Source organism: Danaus plexippus, chromosome 8 (genome assembly GCF_018135715.1).
Source record: "Danaus plexippus chromosome 8, MEX_DaPlex, whole genome shotgun sequence".
NCBI classification, from domain to species: domain Eukaryota; kingdom Metazoa; phylum Arthropoda; class Insecta; order Lepidoptera; family Nymphalidae; genus Danaus; species Danaus plexippus.
The window spans coordinates 5,212,590-5,236,922 of NC_083542.1; the positions used below are offsets into that span (position 1 = coordinate 5,212,590).

The 24,333-nt window shown below is 41.0% G+C and overlaps 2 protein-coding genes across 2 annotated transcripts; both read right to left on the bottom strand.

The window, feature by feature from the left end:
- Positions 1–551: 551 nt before the first annotated feature.
- Positions 552–8,057, bottom strand: LOC116776624 (sodium-dependent nutrient amino acid transporter 1-like). The gene is made up of 13 exons (XM_032669861.2): positions 7,905–8,057; positions 7,497–7,758; positions 6,577–6,793; positions 6,327–6,370; positions 6,103–6,250; positions 5,947–6,025; positions 5,449–5,552; positions 3,387–3,579; positions 3,111–3,287; positions 1,735–1,834; positions 1,240–1,419; positions 889–983; positions 552–788 (listed from the first exon to the last, which is right to left on the bottom strand). The coding sequence occupies exons 1-13, from the start codon at positions 7,998–8,000 to the stop codon at positions 624–626; spliced, it is 1,860 nt and encodes a 619-aa protein (XP_032525752.2). The 5' UTR covers positions 8,001–8,057; the 3' UTR covers positions 552–623.
- A 9,917-nt stretch (positions 8,058–17,974) lies between these two features.
- Positions 17,975–24,057, bottom strand: LOC116776406 (sodium-dependent nutrient amino acid transporter 1-like). Its single transcript, XM_061521387.1, has 14 exons — positions 23,919–24,057; positions 22,905–23,006; positions 22,463–22,730; positions 22,159–22,372; positions 22,032–22,075; positions 21,797–21,944; positions 21,606–21,684; positions 21,244–21,347; positions 20,887–21,073; positions 20,400–20,576; positions 20,083–20,182; positions 19,743–19,919; positions 19,162–19,256; positions 17,975–18,550 (listed from the first exon to the last, which is right to left on the bottom strand). The coding sequence occupies exons 1-14, from the start codon at positions 23,919–23,921 to the stop codon at positions 18,380–18,382; spliced, it is 1,869 nt and encodes a 622-aa protein (XP_061377371.1). The 5' UTR covers positions 23,922–24,057; the 3' UTR covers positions 17,975–18,379.
- Positions 24,058–24,333: the final 276 nt, after the last annotated feature.

The window sequence follows — 24,333 nt, forward strand, 5'->3', positions numbered from 1 at the left end:
TTGGATTGACGAACAGTTGTTTTCGCTAAATTACTATTCTATATTTTTGATCGTGAAGATTATACCGCTATGATTTAAACTTTATCAGTACAATTACGTTACTTTTGTGGGTCTGCTACTTGATATATGAAGAGTACTTCATCAACACGTATATATCACGATTGGCCTAGAGTAATGCAAATATAGGTTAAGCTATAACACACATAAAACATTATGTTTATTTAAATATTGTCTATACCGAGTGAATGGTGAGTGGATATTACTTTACATAACATAAAAAGTATTTCATGTTATGTAATTTTTATTATAATATATGTTTTGTAGTTTTCGTGAACCCAATTCTATAGAAGTTCCTTGTCAACATATTATTTTGTCACATCAATGTACATTTTTAGAGGTTAGGGATTACGGAGTAAAAGGCAAAAAAATAAAAAATGACAAAAGAATAATATACATTCCTCTGTAATTTAGAATTTTTGTGGATATAGAAGTGGAAAGACATTATATTCTTATAATAAGAAACAGTTTTCTCGACATACTAAATAAAACCTGATATATTTATACATATTTTTATTCTTCATAACACTAAAGTACATAACAAAGTTCTCAGTTCTGTTGCTCTCTTACCTGTATCCTTTAAAAAGTATAATAAAAAAGTGATATAACCAATTCTTGCGCTTAATCTTTCTTTGCGTCTTTGCTTCTTGTCTGAATTTTACCCAACCCTCCCTTAACTCATCTGATTGGGGGCCATATGTGTCCTTTGGACGGAAAGCATTTCGGATTGTCTGAAAAAAAAACCACAAAATGTTTAAGTATTGACCATGAAAGTTAATTTCGCCAGACAAGTAGTAAAAATTATAATATTTATTTCTATGAACAACATACCCCAACAACACTGTTTGTTCTGTATTTTTTTAGAGCGATTAATATGAATAAGGGCACCATAGCCATACCGATGTACTGTAGCAAATCACCAGCAACTGAAAATAGTTTAAATTAAACATGAACAGTTCATTTTCCTTATATTAGTCAAAGTCATCGCCTACTACCGGCTATAAGCCTCCCCACATGTCTATTTCTTTGAATCCATCGTGATCCCGTAGCAATGATCATGTCATATATTAAGTGGGTAGTCAATCTACGCTGTTCTCAATACGTGGTTACCATTCGAAGGCCTCATAGACAAAAAAAACAGTTCACAGTGACATTTGACGGTTGATGTTTTTTGGTACTTACGATAGGCTGAAGAGGGATACTCGTAATCATCACCGAAGACCAATTTGTCAGTAGTAATTATGGCGTAGAAAAATACAAATATCATGAGCAATGGTGTCACAACCATCCAACAAATTCGCCAAAAGAAGGAAGTTTTTACGCCGAGCATGTATTCGATGTCCAAACATATATTTTCCAATCCTGTTACATAAAGAGGTCTCTTAAAGATTTTATCCATATATCTTATAAGATAATAACTAATAATAGCAACTAGATCATGTTTTTTAAAAAATAAGAGCATTAATTACTCAACTGATCGATGCAAATTTGGGTACGCATGTTAATAATTTATTATGCTAATGTTTCTTCCCGATAAAAGTTGGGTGAGGCTACAAAAATAATTGTATTAAATAACCACCAAATTATTTCAAGAGGCGTTGACGTGAATGAACATGAGTCTTTAAACCTATATTACTATAAAGACAGCAGGCGCTCATTATTTATAAACTATTTTACCATATATCCAGAAGACCCCTATGGTTTCCACTATAGCTGAGAAAAGCCTCATAAAAGTACCGCCATAATGATCGACAAGTTCTAGCACATATTGGCCACCCTGAAATTATTGCAAAACAATGAAATAAAAATTATATAATAAATAATTGTATGAAAATCAGTTAAAAAACATTATTATTATCAGAAACTATTTGTTTCAATGATGAAAAAATTATCGCCTTCATTTAGAAAATGTAAAGGTGAAGATTTCAAAGGAATGTCAAGAGTTTTTATGAATATTTAATGACTAATTGTATTACTTATATGTTTCAAGCATTAAACACGAGTTGGAATCATTGTTTTGTTTAATATTTAAAAAAAAACATTAGAAAGTGGATTGATTTTTTTATGTCGGCGTTGCAACAATTCTTTACAAATTCGTTCTAATCCACTGATAAAAAATTATTTTTTTTCTTTCTTGACCATTATACTCGTAAAAAAAACTTAAATAGCATTGCCAGAATTAAAATAGTAGAAAGCAGTTTTTACTTATGGTTGTTAGAAATTCATTAAAACACTGGCAAACATAGTAAAAATAACATAATATTTCTTGTTAAAGGGAGTGATTTTCTATGCAATCTTTGGTTTATAACAACCTTTTAAAACTTTCAGTTTAGAAATACGGTTCAAGAACGTACTGTAGATATTGTTTTATTGCTATCGAGAAGCATTGTTCTTTACAAATTAGGTTTTTATATATACATGTCCAAGGGCCTGCTGTTTTTTATGCTACGTTTTCATTTGCACTGGAATCGTGGAATATTTTGCCAATGTCAATATATTTACTTGTTAGACGAATTATAATCTTGAGTACTATGTGGAGAAAACACTAAGGAGTTTGTCTTATGGAATAAAGGCGTTTATTTAGTAATAATAATTTATGTATATTTAAAAAGAGTGCCTGCTATTTGATAGTTGATGATCCGCGATCACAATTATATAAATTATGACAAAAGATGATGTCGTATAAGCAGTTTAAAAATCAGGGTTGTACATTTCTTAAAACATCTAATAATAAAATTTTTACTGTTACCCTTCGTTACTACCAAATTATAAATATCAACTATAAAATTTTAAATATTCGTTGGATGTCATGTCCGCTGCGAAATAACTATAATTTAATGAAAAGTAAAATTAGTCCAAAGATTTAAACAGAATTAACAATAGAAGAATTTACATCTTAAGGAATTAATTATTTATGTGTTATGAAAAACTGAAACAGCAACATTGGGTTTTTAGTTTAACAATGGTGAAGTTTTACTGATTGGTTACATTGACTTCAACAGGACTGTATTTTAAAAAGTGTAGGATAATATTCATATTTACATTTCACTTACCGGTGTTACGTATATGAGTCCAATGAGGAAGAGTGCGGAACAAACTCCTGCTGACATGAAATGAGTAGGTACGCGAGGGAAGGAGTCCAACAACACAGTGTTGATGGTGGACAAAAGAGCCACGCCCGATCCTACACCAAGAGTGGCCATCATCAGAAAGAACAGTACCGCGAACAACTGTTTCAATAGAGCAAATTGAACATTAACTTTGCTGTAATGTAATGTACTATATACGTGTAACATACTATAATTTTATAAAATATTAATGTTATTAACCTGAGGCAGAAATGGGGTTTTTGCGATGGCATCTGGATATGACACAAATGCTAAACTGGTGCCTCCCGATCCTAGTACATTGCTGATGTCATCGTAATTTAACTCATAAGCTAAGTTACCAAGAACACCAAAAATTGTAATTCCGGATATCAAACTTGTAAATGTATCCAAAGTTGTGACGATCATCGAATCTCTGAAAATTAATAAGAAATATTTACTATTAAACTAGCGGACCCGATAGACTTCGTTCTGTTAAAACGATTTAGAATGTGGTTATTTCTTGTTTCTACTTATTATAATGTCGGCGCAAAAAGTCTTCTGAACCGGACCGTAACCCTAATGATTGGGCATTGTGAAGGTTTAGCTTGGATGACCAAAGTATCTTCGCTTCCACTAATTTTGGCCACCCTTCTGGGACCCATTACAGAACACCGAATGGGATGTTTTATTTTCATTGTAGTGCTTTGTGATATACGAATTTTTTTTTCAGTTATCTTGCGCATAGACAAACAAATCTGATGGTTTTGCAACACGGCAATAGGCAACATACAATTGACCATGTGAGAAACATGAGTTTTCCGTATTAATACCATAAACACAATGATTGGCTCTGTGACTTATTTATGGTTATGCAAAGGCAAGCCGCAATGGAAACTGTAGTCGTTTAAACTCAAATCTTACATCAGTCGGAATCATTGGGATGCGTGGTATCAAAACATCTTCTCCCTAATACTTTGCCTTTAGTATCATTAGCTTTATTTAGCTTCTATCATTTTGTTCTGTAATTTTTTTACTGTTAACCGTGTGCCGTCGCTAAGACTCGGTTATTTGACATTTCGTAACATTATAACTACCCATTCAAACTTTAATTGAAGATTGTGAGGTGGCAATCCTGGCAAATCCAAAGAGTTTAAAAATTCCGGTGGATAATTAACGACCTCATCTGGGTTAGTAACCGTATGAACTGATTCATATATCCTTAGTTCGCCTGTAATTTTTTCGTTAATTTTGAAATTTAATTCATTTACGTTCGGGTTTGTTGCTGCCAATATAGCTCGTTCGCTCAACCAATCATGGTTTCTGTAATTTTGAGCAACATCTGGAAAACACCCTTTAAATATGTTCATCTTTTGATCTAGTTATCTGACAAAAACTTTAAGGAAAGTTAATGCAGCTAGTTAACATGTCTATAGAAAATTTGCCCTTACCAGTGTCAATGAGTTGTTTAGAAAATATGTTCCAGATTGGTCATTTTGGAGCTCGACACGCATATATTTACTTAAATGTACCTAATACCTTGACATCTTTCCACAAATTGGAGGAGTTGAAACATGCATTGAGTTCATCAGCTGACGTTGATTGTCGAATCACTAGCAATGTTTGAAGAAAATCTCCTGCTAATAAAATCATTGCACCACCAAATCGGTTACAATTGCTTCGTAGATCTTTTAAGTTTCTATCTAAAACCCCCAAAGAATTTTAATTCGATATAGTTGGAGTCAAGTCCTTTAAGTTATACCAATGTTTTATGGGTGTAGAGTTTTTAGTTTCTTGTCTATTTTTTTTTCGGTGCTTATCTCATTAACATAATAGAAGTATGTATTTTAATATTTTTAAAAAAATAGAGATATTAAATTAATAACTAAACATAATAAAACACTTTTGATAACGCGCTTTGTGTTTCACAGATCTATTGACGTGAAAACTGATGCATTTTATGTCGCGTGCCAAAACTTAGCAAATGAAATACTTTTGTATGCGAAAAAGAAAAGGACCGTTTTAGGGTTTTCCCAACAATTATCCGAAATTTTCTCGCCGTAAAAATGGTTTTAACGCCGTAAGAATGGTCTTGGACTCCCCCGAACATTTAACATAAAGAATTGGTAAAATTGGTCCAGGCGTTGTTGAGTTATGCTCTAACCAACACATTTTGCGATTCATTTTTATATTATAGAAAAATAAGATAATTAAAGATATTACAAAATTTAATGATCTTAATCTTTTGACGCACCGGTTGTTCAATTATAGAAAATATGGTATAAAGACTTCAAAAACAAATTACCTGTATACATTCTGTCTAAATCCGTTGTATGATGAAAACATGATCAGTGTGCCCGAACATACGGATAAAGAAAAGAATACTTGAGTAACAGCTGCGTACCACACCTAGAATGTAAATTCTAAATCATAACTTGCTATTTTATTGGCATTATTATTTGTTTATATAAAAGGGCTTAAAAATTTAATGGGATGTTTTGACAATCTGAAAATGTAATTTGTAAAATTTTAAGTTACTTTTCATTTGTTTCACTTATAGGAAAGATTTAATGCACTGCACGAATTTTAAACACTCATTTAAATAATTAAAATCATTGAACAAAAATTTAAACACAATTTATTATAACAACGTACAAAATTTCTTAAATATTTAAGCAAATAATTGTCGCGATTGCAGACATTCACGAGGTTGGATCAGGGTTCAATATTATATTATTACTATTTATAATTATAGTGTAATCCGAAAAGAAATTATTTATAGAAATTATATTAAGAAACTCACACGAATTTCAAGAATTTTAGACCATACTGGGGTAACAAAAAACAATATTCCATTCACAGCTCCTGGCAGAGTTACAGCCCTGGAAATTGTTACAAATGTATAATAACTAGATTATTCCTTTATATTTCAAAAGACAAAATGATTTAATTTTCCTACCTAATGAGAAGAATTATCATGACAACGTATGGGAAGAGTGCCAAAAAATATGCAGCTTTTCCTGAACTCTTCACGCTTCGAGCCACGATCAAGAAAATTATAACCCACGATATGAACAGACATAGCGTGAGATCCCACAGCGGAACACCTGGGAAAGGCAAACATATTTTTTACTATGCTAATTAATACAAAACAAAGTATGTTGAAATTACTTCTTTTATTACCAATTCCGCTATGGATCCCATTAGACTGCCTCAAAACAGTGTGACTGTAAGTTAAATTAATTTTATTAAAAATTTATGTACTAGCCTCTACATTTTTTTATAATTTCATGTGTTATATTAATTATCTTTATTTGTATGTTATCTAAAGTTATCGGACAATAAATATGTATAGATAAAATAAATAATAAAATTCCTTTTACGACTGGATTAATTTGTATATGATTGTTTAATGAACAAAATTGCCACTGACGTGAAATAAAGCTCAGCGCTGCTTAAGGGGTTGCCAGCTATTTCGCTTATATTTACGGATTCTCCTGATGGTACACAGTTAGCCCACTCTGGAGCGCAAACCGCCCATGGTAGGGGGGACTGGAAGCTCATAGCAAGGTAATAGAAACAAAGCGCTATAATTGATACGTAATATGACACCAAATACATAGCGCCTAACGTTTGAGCGTATCCGGTACCTACAAAGTTAAAAAATAACAAACTAAAACACAGGAAGAGCAAAGTTTAACAACGAAAAATTTTGTACGAATAATATAATTTAATAAAAAAATTGTAAGTGGTCCTTAAGAAATTAAAAATGTTCCTCAATCTGTGTACGTTGGATGTAAACAAAAAATCTTATTGTCTTTATCAGTAATGAGGAAGATGATTATCATTCATCGATTTGCAGAAATATAAAACCCCTAAGTATGCAATAAATTAAAAACATTTGTAAACAAAAAATACCTATAAACACGATAAAGTTTTTTTATATAGACAAATAAAATTTTATTGCTTATATCTTTATCATTGACCTTGTTTCAATACTTTGCAAATTGTCAGTTATGTCAAAAATTTAGGTTCTAATAAATATTTGCGCAGAAGAACAAAGACTTTTGAAAGTTTGTTTTTACTCTCAATCTGCGTATAAACTATATTTATGTCTGAATAGTCAATTTTATGTATGAGAGCATTTTCACTAAGCGATCTTATGAATTAAGTCGAACGTTTTAAGTTTTTAAATCACTTTGGGACTTTGTTAATATATATAAAACCTCTTTATGAATATAGCAACATTAGGAAGTCAATTCGATGATCAATTTCTTCAACAATAGATTTTAAATAAAGATTATATATTTAATAGATTGACAATGAGTGAATAATCAATTATTTAACTCGTACCTTTCATCGCCGGTGACAGTGCCCATACTTTGACACAGTTACTGTTGCTAAACTGACCCAGCACTGTTTCTAGATAGTACATGGGTTTTCCAATGATGAATAGCACTATTATATACGGGATCAGAAAAGCTCCTCCGCCGTTTTGATAAGCAACGAAGGGAAAGCGCCAGACATTACCCAAACCAACTGAAGTTGCGATGCACGACATAAGAAATTCTAATTGATTGTCCCATTTTGGACGCTCCCTTATATTAGTTATTTTCTATAAAATTTCGATGTTATATTTAATGGCAATTTGGAAAATAAATTCCATAATTATATTTGAGAATATAACTGAACCGAATTTTAAGAAAGTTACCTTGAGATATATTTTAGTATAAAGTTATATATAAGTACAATAATACTTACCTTTTTATTTTGTTGTGGGTTTTGTTCTGGATTGATATTCAGTTTTTCCGGAGAAGGACTGAATGCTATATTAACCTGTCCAGATCTTTCGTCCATTTTTATGCTGTGATCAATAAAAAAGGTTTTAAAATAATAAAAATACTCAAATCTTATATATTATTTTAAATATACATAATATTAAGAAGAGACATGCACGATATGTACCTCAACGGAATCTGTGGGGGAAATTTAAATTTAAATTCCTTCAATAATAAATTTACAGATAACAAATGAGCGCAGATAAAATGTTATTGGGTTATAATAAATTTATCTACAAATTATATATTATTTACATATTACAAATATAAGGTACCTACTTCTTGAAGGACGAATATAAAACTCACATATTGCCTCCATAAACTTGTACATATTACACAAAACATAATTTTGTTTTTTTTTTGTCAGCCGCAAGTTTCTAGAAAACTATGAAATGATATATACATAATAATAATAATGATTATAGTTTAACTAAAATTATTAAATCTTGAAAATTTTTCTCATATTATATAATTTTATTATTATAAAATAGTAAAATAGAAAATTAATACTATCATATTAATACATGTGTGTGGATCAGGAAACTTCAGGTTCACAAGGCCTGGTGCTCATACCACTGAATTAAAAGCGTCAATCCTTACGTGACATTCCGTCTATACAGCGGTTTTGTCCCGGCGATGTTCAAATTTTAATAAATGTTTCAGATGAGAAATGTATGTTAGTATATGAAAAATATAATATTAGTAAAAATATATTTTTAACTTGAACAAACTTAAACTTAAACACTTGAACATATACAGTTATGGAAATACTTACTTCTAGACCAAGAAGATATTTTTTTTTAATAATAATACCCATTAATCTGTGCAGAACAATCATTTCATCTTCCTTAAGTTACCTAGGGTATATACTTTTTTTTTTTTTGGTAACGAGGGGAAATCTTCTGAAAGACTTCCGACCGAGGGGGAACCCGGTCGGGGTATGTGGGATTTTTACCCACTAAAACCACCTCGACGTTCTCGGCGCAGTGCGTAAGCTAGTGTAACGGGGACGGCCTGCCATTCATCCGTTCACTACGCACGAGCCCCTAAAAGGGGACTCCGCCTTCGGTAGGAGAGGTGGGCCCCACCCACACCCCCCTTCCTTCTCCAAGAACTGCCTGCCAGAACGTAAGGCCTGCAGCTCTCCATTTGCCTGGATCATCGGGCATCGGATTACCCCTCCGACACCCGCAGGCTCCTCTCACTGGGGAGGCATTCGGCGGGCATAAGCCCGCTGCCTGCGACCCAGCCTACGTCGGCGCATCGGCGCCGAGGAGGGATCATCTTCCCTCCCCCTTTCGGCAGTCTCCTTCCGCGAGATGACAACCTCACAGAAAGAGACCACCGCCGCCCAGGCCCTCTCACTACCTACCATAGCCTTGACTACGGCCGGCAGCGAAAGGTCCGCGCCAACTTCGGTGATTAGTTGGCGACGCTCCGCTTCCCACGAAGGGCACTCCGCTAATGTGTGGTCGGGCGTATCATCCACGCAACTGCAATGGTGACACGCCGCCGTCGGCTCTCTTCCGACTATGTGGCACAGATACCGCCCCAAGCTACCGTGCCCCGAGAGGATCTGCACCAGCCGGAAGGTCAAGGAACCGTGTCGGCGATCCACCCACTCCTTAAGGAGCGGTCGAATCGCCTCCACGGTGCGCAACCCGGCCACTGGCTCGGAGAGCCGCCGCCTCCATCGACGGAGTAGCTCCTCGTGTGCGGAGCGTCGCCAACCATCCACCGGATCCCAGGGCGGATTCACACCCTGGGATCGAGCTCGTGCGCGCCACTGGTGCACCTCCGCCAGAACTTGGGCGACCAAGTTCCAGGGAGGCGTCCCAGCGAGCACGCAAGCCGCCTCGTGGGAGACCGTGCGGTATCCACGCACCACTCTCAAAGCCATGACGCGCTGCGCTCTGTGCAGCGACGCCACGTTCGGCCTCGAGAGGGCACCGGCCCACACTGGTGCTCCGTACAGCGCCATCGAACGCAACACGCCGGTGTACAAGCGCCGGCATGTCGCGCTTGGACCACCGAGATTGGGCAGAAGCCTTCCGAGAGCGTTCGCCGTCCCGAGTAATTTCGGGACAAGACCGCGAAAGTGCTCCCGGAAGTTCCACCTACCGTCCAGAGTCAGCCCCAGATATTTCATCCGGGGACTGAGCTCGACGCGGACGCCGCAGATGTTGATGCTGGCGCCCGGCGGTGGTCGTGCTCGAGGGCCGTGGAACAGGAGGGCCTCGGTTTTGTCGAGACCCACCCTCAGCCCGAGCATCTCGTGCGCCGTACTATCGAGGCGGCGCCCGCTTCAGCTCGCAACGTCGCCTCTGCCAGGTCCACGCCTTGGGCCCCGACGAGCGTGTCGTCCGCATAGCAGACGACGCTCAGCCCGGTCTGGAGGGCGCCGCGAAGTACGAAGTCGTACCCCAAGTTCCACAGGAGCGGCCCGAGGACCGACCCCTGCGGAACCCCGCAGCGCACCTCGTGGCGATGGACCCTACCGTCTCTCCCCACGAACGAGATCTCTCGTTCGCGGAGATAGGACCCGATGGTCTGCCGGATGTAAAGTGGCAGACCATGGTATCTGAGGGCCTCTTCAATGACACCGAACGGAAGGGTGTTGAATGCGTTGGAGATGTCCAGGGACACCGCCAACATCACCCCACCCCCCGAAACGGCATCATCGGCGAGTTCCCTCAGCTTCGAGATGGCATCGATCGTAGACCGGCCACCCCGAAAACCATACTGGCACTCGGCCAGGTCGGGTCCGTTGCTGCTTAAGTGTGCGACGACACGGGTAGCTAGGATACGCTCGAAGAGCTTCCCCGCGTCGTCTAGCAGCACTATGGGACGGTATGCAGACGGCGAGTCTGCAGGTCGACCTTCTTTCTGGAGGAGAACGAGTCGCCCTTCTTTCCAACACGATGGAAAGCGACCCGATCTCAAACACTCGTTGAGGATCTCCACGAACCAGTCGGCCAACTCGCCCAGGGCCAGGGCCAGGACACGTCCGGGGACGCCGTCCGGCCCAGGGGCGGTTTTCTTGGCTTTGAGCGGCCGCAGAGACTCCTCGAGTTCCTCCAGAGAGACGGGCGGAATAAATTCCACCCGGTCCGGCCCGCGTGAAGTGCCAGCATTTTTTTTTTTTTTTTTTTTTTTTGTTGGCGCACTGGGAAAAAATGCCTTACGCATCCCCTTCCGTCGGGGGACGGAGAGGGGTATGTGGGACTCCCCGGGAAATGGTTCCCGGTATACCCACTAAAATAACCCAGTGGCGCTCCGACCTCGCCTGACTGACGGGGAGCTGGGAATCCGGTTTGCATCCAGCCCATCGCCGGCGATTGCCCGCCTTGTGGCAGACCCCTCACGCCCCCCCGGGTGGGGGAGGGCTTTGTTGTGGCCGGAGCGCACGGCCGTATCTGGCCATCGCTAGAGGTGTGCGCTGTGATGCAGGCGGCAGCGCCCCCGCGCTGGCTGCCCGCCGCACACCCCCAGGGGCGGGTGAAGGTGGACTTTGTGTGCGCCGCCTTCCGCCCCTTTTTCTTCTGCGGAGCGCTGGCGCGAGGGGATCGTCCTCACGCTCTCGTTCCGCCGCCTCCTTCTGTGACATTATGTCCTCGCAGAAAGAGGCTACCGCAGCCCACGCCTCCTCGCTCCCTAGCATGGCGATGATCACACCAGGGAGCGAGAGGTCGTTACCGACAGCTGCCACCAGCGCACGGCGGGGCTCGGCCCACGACGGGTGAAGTGCCAGCCTCCGCTAGCATCGAGTGCGCCGTCTCCGCAGGGAATAAGGCACTCACGACGCTTCGCAGAAGCTCCGGCTCCAGACTCTCCGTGACCGGGGCCGTCTGGGCCCGGATCTTATTCCGGGCACCGAAATACGGACGCCCCCACGGGTCATTGTCCAGACGCGCAAGCAACTCCTCGCGAGCCGACTCCTTCGACCTGCAGATTGCGAGCTGAAGCCCGCTCTTCGCTCCGTTGAAGGCGTCACGAAACCGACTTTCGACGGCTTCGTTACGAGGGTGCCGCCTCCGTTGTCGGATATACTGGCGTCTCGCCACCGCGCAAGCCGCACGCAGCTGCGCGATCTCTGACGTCCACCAGTACACCTGGCGTCTGGGGGAGCGTTGCGCGACGCGAGGCATCGCAGCATCGCAAATCCGCCACAGGCTGTGGCGAAATTTGCGCGCCTCCCCATCCACCGAAACGGGCTGCTCCAATCGCATCGTCCAAGCTTGGACGATCGACGCCTCCACCGCCATGTCCCTGTCGAGCTCGGTCAGGGACCACCGTGGGAACGCCGAAGCGTTCCCGACGGGTCGGCGGCGGAACGAAGAGCCATCCTGTGGGGCCAACTCGAACCTGATGAAGAAGTGGTCCGACAGCGTCTCAACCTCATCCAGGACTCGCCAGTCACGTACACGCGTTGCAACCGCAGGAGCAGCGAACGAAAGGTCCACTATGGATTCGCCCTGCGGTCGTACGCACGTGACTGCTCTGCCCCGGTTGAGGAGGGATAGGCCAGCCGCTGCAGCCCACTCCTCCACCACCTCCCCGCGAGGGTCCGTAGCGGGCGATTGCCACACCGTACTGTGGGCATTAAAGTCACCGAGGATAATTGCTTGTCTCGGCGACGCACGTCTTACCTCAGCCCCGACCTCGTCGAGGAGTCTTTCGATCTCCACGACGGGCTTCCTCGGAGCGAGGTAGACGCCCACAAGTATGAAGTCGCCCCACTGAGCCACGACATACCCTTCTCCCCTTCTGATGACAGAGAGAGGAGAAGAGGAGCGCGCACCCGGTGAGATGACTACCGCCACAGACTGCTCCGCATCACATACCCAATTCGAGCGATCGGGCACGTAATACGGCTCGCAGAGAACTGCCACATCGATGGACCACTCCACCATGGACTGCAAGCAAAGGTCTTGAGGTCCAGGGGAATGGTTCAGGTTCGCCTGGAGGAACCTTATGGTTGTGCAAGCCATTACACTTCCATGGGCACCTCCAGCGCGGCAGATTTAGAGGGCGGGGGGACCGAGGATTTTCCGGGCCCCTTACCCTTCCTACGCTTCGGTGGGTGGCACTGTTTGCCCCCCACCATGTGATTGGAGGCGACTCCCGCCTCCGCACAGATCGGACACTTCGCGTCCGACGTGCAGGCCTCAGCGATGTGTCCTTCACCGCCACAACGGAAGCACAGACGGCTGCGGTCGGTTTTGGACGGACATCTGAGGCCCGCATGTCCCACCTCCAGGCACCGGTAGCATCGCATAGGGCGTGGCTCCAGCGGCGTCACCCGTGCCGAGCTCCAGCCGACCAAAAGGCGGCCGGCTTCGGCTAGGAACTTGGCAACCTCCCCTGGGCACCTCACCCAAGCAGCCCCGGTGCTGAAGGACCCGCGGGAGCGGATCGGCCCTACCCGTATTTGCTCGACAGAGCAATTGCCCTGCCGAGCGACCGCAGCGAGGACGTCCTCCTTAGTGACGGAGTCGTCCAAACCGGTGATTCGCAGTTCCCCGCTTTTCACCGGTCTGGCGACTTTCACCTCAGGGACGAGCTCCCGGAGTTTTTGCGCCAGGAGGTCGGCTTTCGCCTCCCCCGCGCTCTCCGGCAGCTCGAACATGCGGGCTCCCGCCACCGTCTTCTTGCAGACGAGACCCATCGGCAGTCCTAGCTCTGCCAGGTTGAGTCCCGCCCGCGCCGTTTTGAGGACGTCCTCGTACGTCCTTTCTGAATCCCGCGGCAGCGTAATTACCACAGCAGGATTCTTCACGCTCTTGAGGCTCCTCTTCTTCTTCTTCTTTTCCTTCTTCTTCTCCTTGGCCGGCTTCTTCGCCTTCGGCCCCTCTTGGGGTGGGGCTGCTGGCGGGCCGGTCTTCTTCTTTCCCTTCTTCTTTACCACCTCCGTCCATGTCTTGTCCATGGATGGAGGCGGCGGGGGCAGAGGTCTCGCCGTCTTCTCCTGTTCTCTTGGGGCACCGTTCTTTTTCCTGCTCGCCACTCTGCCTGCCGGCTCAGCCACAGCAGCCGACGCAGGCGCTGGGGGTGGCCTCTTGTCCGCCGCTAGGGGCGGCCTCAGGCGCTTTTCGGGGAGCAGCCGGTCTGCGATCCCCTGGAGCTTCGCGTCCATCATGGCACCTAGGTCCTTCATGAGGGACCCGCGAAGCTCCTCCTCGCTCTTCCCGTCTCGTGCTGGTTTCGGGGCAGTGGCGAGCAGGTCCATGTCTGCCCGCAAGCGGGCCTGCCCCTCTCTCAGGAGCCCCAGCCCCTTCTCCAGCAGCGAGCTCTTCTTCCTTTCTTCCTCTAGCCGGGCTCGAAGAATTTCATTCTCCTCGCCGCTGGTCCGCTGCAGGAGAACTTCCTTCGCCTCCCCCAGGAGTGCCGCCGATGTCTTCAAGGCCCTGACGTATCCGCCCTTCAAGTTCTTAGACTTGAGGGCTACTTCGACTATAGAGCTCAGGGCCCTCTCCATCTCCTTCGCGAGGCACGAGGCCGGCATCGTCTTCACTGACGACAGGGCCACCTCGACCCGGCGCGTCGACCTCGCCACCGTATCCTCCTCCGAGTTCGACTCGCCTTCCTCCACTGCCCGTCCTCTCTTCACCGCAGTAGCGAAGGAGGACTTAGCAATTCCGCCGGACGAACTCCCGCCTGACTGTCGTCTGGTCGCTGGCCGCTTCCGAAAAAGCGCCAGGCTCGTCGGCGTACCGGCAATGAAGGCGGAGCGCGTCTCCTCCGTCTCCATTTCACTCCCACTCGTTGTACGCGGGCTTCTTCTAACTGCTCCTCCCGCCTCACTCTTGGACGCTAGTGGCTGGCGCGCCACTGTTCGCACCGCCGACGCGTCTACGGGCTCCTCGTCGGAGCTCACCACCATCACTTTATGCACTTTGTTTGCTGTTCGATGTCCTTTTTTCAAGCCAGGTAACGTGCCCACTGCACCTCGTCCCAGAGAGTCCTTAGAAGAAGGACTCCCGAAGCAGTTGTTGCCCCCCCCAGAATACAAGGGGCAGACCGGCGAACCGGTGAGGGATTCTCCAGCCGCGGCGCGGCTGGTACCCTCCTGGGGTAGATCGTTTTTGCAACTCGCTTTCATATTCAAAAACTTCTCCGATGACCTACATCGTCGTCCCGCCTCGGGGGCGGGAACCCCTTGGTCGCTCGGTGGCTGAGATACCCCCCAGCCGCTCCCGGAGAAGCATCCCCTAGCCGCGCCCCGCAACTAGGAGAATTTGGGGATTTTTTATAGAGGTTTACTCCTCGCAGCTGACGCCCCCGTGTCCTCTCAATGAGGGTTACGGTCTGGCCGGCGGGTAGTCTAGAGGACCGCCCACCGCCCGATCCCACGTCCCCGGGGTCCCCTGATACAGGGGAGCTGGGGAGCGGGTTGTGCCGAGAGCAGACGAATCCACTCGGCAACGTCACGAAGTGACAGATCCGATATCCCCGGGGTCTCCTGATACAGGAGAGCTGGGGAACCGAAAAACGGCACGCCAAAAATGGCACGCCCTCACCACCACTACACTACACTACACACATATATACATACAAATACCAGGTCCGCGATCAACCGCACCAGTCCCGCTAGCGAGACCATTGCCGAGAGACCGCGGAACCTGGCAATCGGAAAGAATGCTTCCCGATCCTCCATTCATACTCACCTCTTGGATACCACGTCGCCGGAGTCCCCTGCTGCAGAGGAGCTGACGAGTGGTATTGCCGCCGAGTGTCCTGCGTCCCCAGAGTTCCTGTGAACAAAATTAGGAGAGCAGGAAGCCAGCGCACCGTAGGTGCACCCGCGCCTCCACCTTGCATACGAGCAAGGGCCCTATCCCACAGGCAGGTGTGCCAGGAGAGTCCTGAGGCCCCGCTCACACACACACACACCATACCCAGCCAGCCGAGAGTCCGAAGACCACAAGGCCAGCCCCCTTTCGTGAGTCCCACGATCCAACCCCACATTCACTCAAACTCACGCACGCACACACATGCACGCGCAAATTCAAGCTCCCCAAGGGAGTCCCATGTAGACCGACCGCGAGACTTCCTCCCCCCCGGGCTACCGGAATTCCTGCTCCCGAACGAAACGCCGCGCAAACGCAACTTCACGCCCGGTGTTGAGCGAGAGGGTGGTCCTGCCCCGGACGAGCCAGCCCATTGCGAGCCACAGTCCGAAGACCGCAGCTAGGCTCTACCACTCCTTGTTCCCACGTCCCCGGAGTCCCCTGATACAGAGGAGCTGGGGAGCGAGATAGTGCCGAGAGCAGAACGAGTCCACTCGGCAGAACGAAGGATCCTGCCCCCGAAATCCCCTTTTCAGAGGACAGGGGAGCAAGATGACCGACACACCGAGACCGGCACGCCAGCCCCTTCGCACAGATTCCGAGAAGGAGCCCTAGCCCACGGATGGGGGTCCTCGGGCCCCTCTCCCACACACACGCCGGCCAGCCCAGAGTCTAACGACCACAAGGCCGGCCTGCACTCACCGGCCAGGCCATACGGCCACACGACCGCGCCGCCCCTAAAGTCCCACGATCCAATTGCGCAGGCTCCGACAACGAAACCCACGCATCCGGACCATGAGACTATCCCCCCCCCCTGCGGATATTAGCCGCCGAAGAAAGACGCCTGCTATGCAAACATCGTTCTCCGTCGTTGCCCAGATTGCACCAAGCCCGGCTGCTACCCTTCCCCCCGGACCGTAATCCGTGAGGGACCGGTAACAACCAGGCGCTCGAGGAGGTTTCCGCGTCGCAACCCACCTAGGGCATATACTAATTTAATTCTGATTAACATGGTTATTTTAAACTTGGACTGGAGTTATCTCGTTTGGACTGTTCAAAAATATTTATACATCAAAAAGACTAGTATTAGTTGTTTACAGTAATCTTATAGTCCAAGATCCCAGGGCCGCCAGACCTTACTCTTTTCTGACGGACTAAACATAAATTATGGGTTAGTATTAGTGTGTACAGTAAAAGTAAACACATCTGCAATCTCATACCGAAGGCCAGTTTTCAGGTACCCGATGGTACAGGTATGAGGTAAGTAAAAATTATACTCACTTTACTTATAGTAAATAAAATAATATTCATTTGAATTAGGTTATTTATATATCTGGAATAAAGCTGTGTAGTTTTTAAAGTAAATAGCAATAGAATAAACAAATCCTATTCCTTCCTATCATTTACAGTACTTGTGAAGAGCGGGGAAATTAAACACTTCTGTAAATTTATATCTAAACAGAAAAATGAAGAAATGGTACCATTACACGACAAGAAGTACAAATTCAAACTCCCTATTCAAACAAAGCGAATATTTTCTACTAAGATTAACTAATTTTTCCGTAGTTAATTCAAATTATCACAAAAAAGGTGCATTACTGTATCAAAATTTTCTGTTTACGAAGACCAAACAACTATGTCACTTCTAGGATAAAGCTTTATTAAGCCCCAGAATCCGCTTTCTCTTAATTCAGGTTTGAAGTAAATCGAATTATAAATAGTAGCTTTGTACCATACAACGATTCCAATCAACTAGATGCTAGAGTAATACACACGATTGTGGCTTTAACATTCTAAGAGCACACCGGATCAAAACACATTTTTTTAAAGTAAAGTACTCTCATTTTATTAGGCGAGGTAAGATTTCAGCAACTCTCTTGTCAACTATAGTTGAGAGGAATGGATCTAACCTAACCTAGCCACCTAAATTAATCTACATAAATACATTAATCCCGAGAATATTAACTTTATATTAAGATTGCATAATAACTACTCAAACCTTGTTCATGTATCAAATACCATAGTTATTTAAGTTGGTGAAAATAATATTTAAATAAATTCAAATAAAGATATTCTAGCCATTCTACTACCAGAATACTTCTGACAGATTTTACTTTCGATCTCAGTTCAGTTCAGTTCAGTTCAGTTAGATGCTTTAAGGAAGATAATTGATTAGACGAAATAGGTTAAATGAAAAATAATATTCATTATTTATTTTTATTATTTGTTTATTTACCTATTATTGTACAAAACTTAGTAATTAACTTAAATAAATGTGTTGCTATAAATAATAATAAATCCTACAACAGAATAGTGCTGTCTGAAATAAGTAAAACTTCGCGTTTTAATTGACCGCATGAAGTTAGTCACATATATAATGTGGAATAGTTGTCAAATGCCTTTTTCACTACTTATACATTTTACGTTTACTATATTTACAAAAATAAAAAAACATATATTTATTGAAATTGCTTAATGACATGTTGCGTATCTATTCCTTGATACGTTATGTCCTAAACAATAGAGTGAAAAGAAATTTAAGCTCTATTAAGTTTTCAGATTCATTTGTTTTAACTATTACTAATTAAATAATTTCAAAATAATATTATCAAGGACGTTTGTATCCTCCTATCAGACTTAAACCGACGTGTTTCAGCCATGATCTCGGCACCATACTTCTTTCCCTTTCAACTTCCTCTTTGAAAAGTTTCCATTCGCGTCTAGTCTTTGCAGACCTGGGACCCCAAGATTCTTTGGGTGTAAAAGACTTCTTCAGGGTCTGAAAACGTAAAGTTTACATTGAAATATATCAAATAAGCTTACTTATTGATGCTGCAAAAACTCGAAAAGTTCAGTACAGATTACAATATTATTTTATTAAAATCGCTATCGAATGCCATTTTCCCTATTTCGGCTGCAAGACTTGATTGTGAATAATTAGTTGCTTGAGCTATTGGTATTCTTATTGTATACTTTTTTGCATGATCTATGTTTGGTAACTCAAAGCTTTTAAATATATATTGCTACATTACGAGTTTTACGGTATCGAAAACCGAAATAATAATAGTGAAATTTGGACGATTTTTTCCAATAATTATTTCAGACTGATCGAAGTCTAAAATTCTAGGATTAGATAAATTCAAAATAAGGCAACGACTTTGATTTATAGTCCAATATCTTGTTATAATAACTAATCAATTTCTTCGATTGAAACTTAATTTATTGTTGTTATTATATCAGAAAAAATAAGAATTAACGTTTTATTTTCTATCATTTATTTTTGTTGGTATAAAAGTATGAGGTTTTTGCCTTGTTAACTGATTATTATCTATTTATCTAGTCTAAATCTACCTTTGTTGGTTAACTAAATAAACGTATGGTTATACTTACATCATAGAAACTGCCGCTTCTGTATTTGTAGAATGTCAGCAGAATAACGAGAGGAACAAAGAAAACTCCAACGAACAGCATCAGGTATCCAGAAACTGTAAAATACATAAACCAATATGAGTTTTTTGGTATTTAGGTCTCTTCCAGTACATAATTGGCGGATTTTTATTTAATTTAGTCATTTTAAGGAATTTTGGCTGTTTAAAATTATAGTAAGGTATAGGTAAAAAGTCGTGGTGGCCTGGTGGTTAAAGGCCCACCTCTCATACTTAAGGGCGAAGGTTCGAAACCTGGGAAGTACCAATGTGATCTTTTCCGAGTCATATGTACGTTCTAAGAGTATTTAGATACCACTGACAGACGGTGAAGGAAAACATCGTGAGGAAACTTGGTCTTATAATTTCAAATTATAAGATTGAATTCGCGAACCCGTCTTGAGCAATCGTGGTGATTAATGCTCCAACCTTCTCCATGTGAGAAGAGGCCTTTGCTCAGCAGTGGGCTCTGATAGGCTGATGATGATGATGATGATAATGATGATAGGTAGGTAGGTATAATTTATATAACGATAGAATACATACCATAACCAGCTAATGGGTATGTATATCCAGCGAACTCTAAACTATCGAAGGACATGAGAGCGTAAACAAAGACGACAACCATCATAGCTGGTGTAATGAAACCCCAACAGAAACGCCAGTATATAGAGGTCTTTATGTTCAACATGAATTCTATGTCCAAACATACGTTTTCCAGACCTGGAATAAAAATAATAATGTATATTAATAGTAACAAATAATATTTAAAGTCCTACCAATATAACCATTTTATAAATTTTAACTGTGGGTTAAATTTGAAGTAAGCGTTACTATATTTAAAATATATTTAAACTGAATATATATATTTTTTTGAAATGCTTACCATAAATCCAGAAGAAACCTATAACTTCAATGATACCGCAGAAAAGAACAAGGAAAGTTCCACCATAATAGTCAACCAACTCCAATACATATGCTCCACCCTAAAATATTATAAACCATTCTGTTTATATATAAAATATATTAATTTATTTTCTAAAATGATATACAGATTAATTTAACAGATGTTAAAATATATAAATTATAATTATATTCTAAGGATGGCGTTTTTATAATAAAACGTTTAAAATACAAAAACGAAAACATGCCTTATTAAAAAAAAACTTAAAATTAATGACTTAAAATGTTTCATTTACTTACAGGCGTGATGTACACAAGACCACAAGCAAAACCGACAGTGCATGAGAAGGCAGACATGAAGACAGTTCTAACGCGAGGGAAAGCGTCCAAGAGAAGCGTGTTAATAGATGACAAGAGTGCTACAGCTGATCCAATACCAAGTACAGTCATCATCAAGAAGAAGAGCACTGAGAATAACTGAAAAATTTAAGATAAGCATTGTTCAAATATAATACACACAGTTACTCGAAGTAAATATATCGGGTCTAGGTTGTAGCTGTGCATTGTCTTCAGTTAATTTTGTCATTTATAACAAAGTAAAATAAAATTAAAAAAAAATGTAACAAATGAGTTAAGAATGAAAGGGTAAAAAGAGTTCTTTATTTTTTGTTAATAACTAAAAGTTTAGAGGAGCCAAAAAATAAGTAAAATAATTTTACATGTTATTATTTAGTGCATTAAAATGTGGAGTGACGTAATTAATAATTATTATGGATTTTGTTTTCACCTGTGGTTGGAAAGTCTTAGCAATAGCATCAGGGTAGGAAACGAAAGCGAGTCCCGTTCCTCCAGAACCGACAACTTCACCAACTTCTCTTCTTAATTCGTATGCCAAATTTCCAAGAATACCGAAAATTGTGACTCCGGATAACAAACTGGTGAAGGTATCTAAAGTAGTAACAATCATCGCGTCTCTGGAAAAGTTAATTGCTCTTTTAATTAATTTGTTCCGAGATTATCTGTTAATAACCAGGATTTATATTAATAAAAGTATTAAAACTTTTTAATTATACTTATATATCTATGATCATATAAATATGTTTTTTAAGGATATATAATTCATATTTAATTCAGGGTTATACACCTGTATACGTTTTGTTTGAAGGCATTATAAGAGGAGAACATAATAATGGGTCCGTTGCAGACTGTCAAAGAGAAGAACACCTGTGTGACAGCAGCATACCATACCTGGAAAAAGTTATAGCCCATATAAACATAAAATACTCACAAAACCAGTAGAACTTCTAACACTACATGAATAGATTCAGTCTGCTTTTGTGAAGATTTTTTACGATTCATTTTAATCATAAAATTTTTCGCATAACGAAAATAATTATATACCCGTTTATGTATATACTGAGGTAACGTTTTGAAATATATTACGAATGAATTTTTTTTCTGTTTTCTCGTTATTATTGTATATATAAAAAATAAAACTTTACTTACATCAAGTTCCAGCAATTTATTCCATTCTGGTGTGATGAAAAACAAAATACCGTTCCCAGCTCCGGGAAGAATTACTGTACTGAAAATATAAAACAATTTTATTATGAAGTAATTTTTAAGTTAAGAAATTCAGAGAATTGGCAACAATTATTTTATATAATACGAAATTTAAGTAATATGTGTTATCTCACCTGATAAGAAGAATAATCATCACCACGTAAGGGAAGAGTGCCAAGAAGTATGATGCTTTGCCTGAACTTTTAACACCTCTTGAAACGATCACAAAGATTATTATCCAGGACGCTAACAGGCAAAGTACCAGGTACCAAACAGGGAGACCTGGTTCAATTAAAAATATGATTTATTACTCACGAAAATTATAGTACAACTTTGTGTGATAAAAAATTTAATATAAAAGTAACTTACCAAGGCCCTCTTCAAGTCCATTGTTCCGCTGAAGAACAGTTTTTCTGAAATAGGTGTTTTTTTTATAAATATAAAAGAAAATTAATTTGTTAACGTAGAAAATACGAACAAAAACAAAATTTCTTACATGAAATATGATTCAGCACTACTTGTTCCATTAACTACGTTAGCATTCTCCCCTGTACTAGATGAGGGCACACAATTTACCCAGGAAGGATCACATACCGCCCACGGCAAGGGGGCTTGGAAGCTCATGGCAAGATAGTAGATACATAAAGCGATGATTGATACGTAGTAGGAGAGAATATAACCACAGGCCAAAGCTTGTGCATATCCGAGACCTGAAAAATTACAAAATCATTGTAAAAATGCAAAACTTTTCTTCTAATCATTAAAAGAAACACATATATAACTAAAACTAATGTTCGAACCTCTCATAGCTGGAGCTATGGCCCAGATCTTCAAGGAATTTCTCGAGCTGAATTGTCCCATGACTCCCTCAATATAATACATGGGTTTTCCGATGAGAATCAGTACTATAATATAGGGAATAAGGAAGGCTCCACCTCCATTCTGGTAAGCGACGAATGGAAATCGCCAAACGTTACCAAGCCCGACTGATGTAGCAATACATGACATAAGAAATTCGAGTTGGTTTCCCCACATCGGCCGTGAGTCTTCCTCATCGACTTCTTCGCCCTAAAATACAAAAATGTAATTATTATTAATTTTGTAAGGCTAAGGACGTCTTATAGCAGAAAATTAATTCTATGTTGTATTCTAGTAAAAAAATTCTTAAATTTAAAGTGCAATATATATGTTTATTTTTAATTTAATAAACATAAACCATAACATGAGATTCTAAGTAAATACCTTTTCGTTGATGACATTGTCAGGGAACTTTGCGTCAAGTGACTTCCTAGGTTCAGATATCTCGAACCCAGGGTTTACGTTGCCTCCTTTCTCTGAATTATTCTAAAAATAAAATGTACTTAAAATATGTCATAGTAACATTTGTATTAACTAAAATTATTTATATAATACTATCTAAGGAAAGCTAAATCGATTCAGACAGCGGATTTCGTTCTATTGGTTTTATTAATGTTATTATTAGTAATAATATTATTCGCAGTAAAATTTAATTCTCTCACACTATTCTCGTTTTCTTTGTTGTGATTTTCAGAATATCATAACTATTACTCAAAACATATTTTTATTGTTTTTAAGGAATTTATATATCAATTGAACCTGTAATAATTTTATAATATCAATCAATCTTTGTGTTTAGAAGTAATTATTCGAACGGCCATTGAGCAATGCAATTTTCTTAAAATACTTATTGTTATTAAATAATAAAAAAACTGTCAAACCAAAATAAAAAACACTCATAAATATATTCACGTCAGAAGGTGTCCAAACCATTTGATATACGCGCTAGATAATATATTAAGGGATTATGTCATATTATATTACCTATTGGTAATAAAAAATGCCAATATGACTTACTATTATATTTCAATAACTTTAATATTCCTTAAAGATTTTTATCTTCACTTAATATATTGGAAAGCTTAATGTAACTTTGTATAATCATGATCTTTACCGTTTAATGACAACATCACACCGTAACGTGTTAAATGTTTAAATATTTAATCAAAAAATGTTCCTTTAACACTTCGATTAGATATATGATTTTATTTTGTGTACTACTTCAAACTTTAGAAAATTTTTGCAACACATATATTAAATCGTTTTTAAATCTAAACACAAATCCTACCAATTTATAAGGTTTATTTCATCATTGAAAAAGTACTCAAAAACTTAACTTAAGGAATGTTTCTGAATTTAAAAAAAATATATTTGGTATTAATATAGCACATCACTTACCATATTGAATATATTTTAAATGTCACTACTAATAATTAACTGACTAATTTAAAGCCATGAATGTATGGCAAAGTTCCTACGATTAGTGAAAAAATTGTCGTAATTCATTGATTTATATAATCGCTATCGCATTGGGTTATACGTTTCCCTGTGTAATCTATTTCGGGCCAACAGTTTCAGACAAGATACGAAGAAAGTACAGTCACAAAGAAAAATGTAATGATTATACTATTGTGAACATTCACTGAACTCAAATTGAGAATAAGACAATGACGTACGTAGTCTGTATTCATCAATGTCTTATTAATAATGTATTATTAATATTGTCATTTAGAGATTTTAATGTTAGTTCACGTCAGTGAACGTAGTGTCATTCACACGGAAATATTGATCGAACTTTTACAATGGTAAAATG

What these genes read in the sequence shown, in the direction of transcription:
- LOC116776406 (XM_061521387.1), bottom strand. An exon ending in GTCTTGTGTACATCACGCCT is followed by an intron (nt 20,183 to 20,399) that starts GTAAGTAAATGA and finishes ATAATATTTTAG; the next exon opens with GGTGGAGCATATGTATTGGA. An exon ending in GAAGCGGCAGTTTCTATGAT is followed by an intron (nt 18,551 to 19,161) that starts GTAAGTATAACC and finishes TTACGTTTTCAG; the next exon opens with ACCCTGAAGAAGTCTTTTAC.
- LOC116776624 (XM_032669861.2), bottom strand. Translation starts at nt 8,000, where the DNA reads ATGGACGAAAGATCTGGACAGGTTAATATAGCATTCAGTCCTTCTCCG. An exon ending in AGCGCTGAGCTTTATTTCAC is followed by an intron (nt 6,371 to 6,576) that starts GTCAGTGGCAAT and finishes TTTAACTTACAG; the next exon opens with TCACACTGTTTTGAGGCAGT. An exon ending in CTAAAATTCTTGAAATTCGT is followed by an intron (nt 5,553 to 5,946) that starts GTGAGTTTCTTA and finishes TTTACATTCTAG; the next exon opens with GTGTGGTACGCAGCTGTTAC.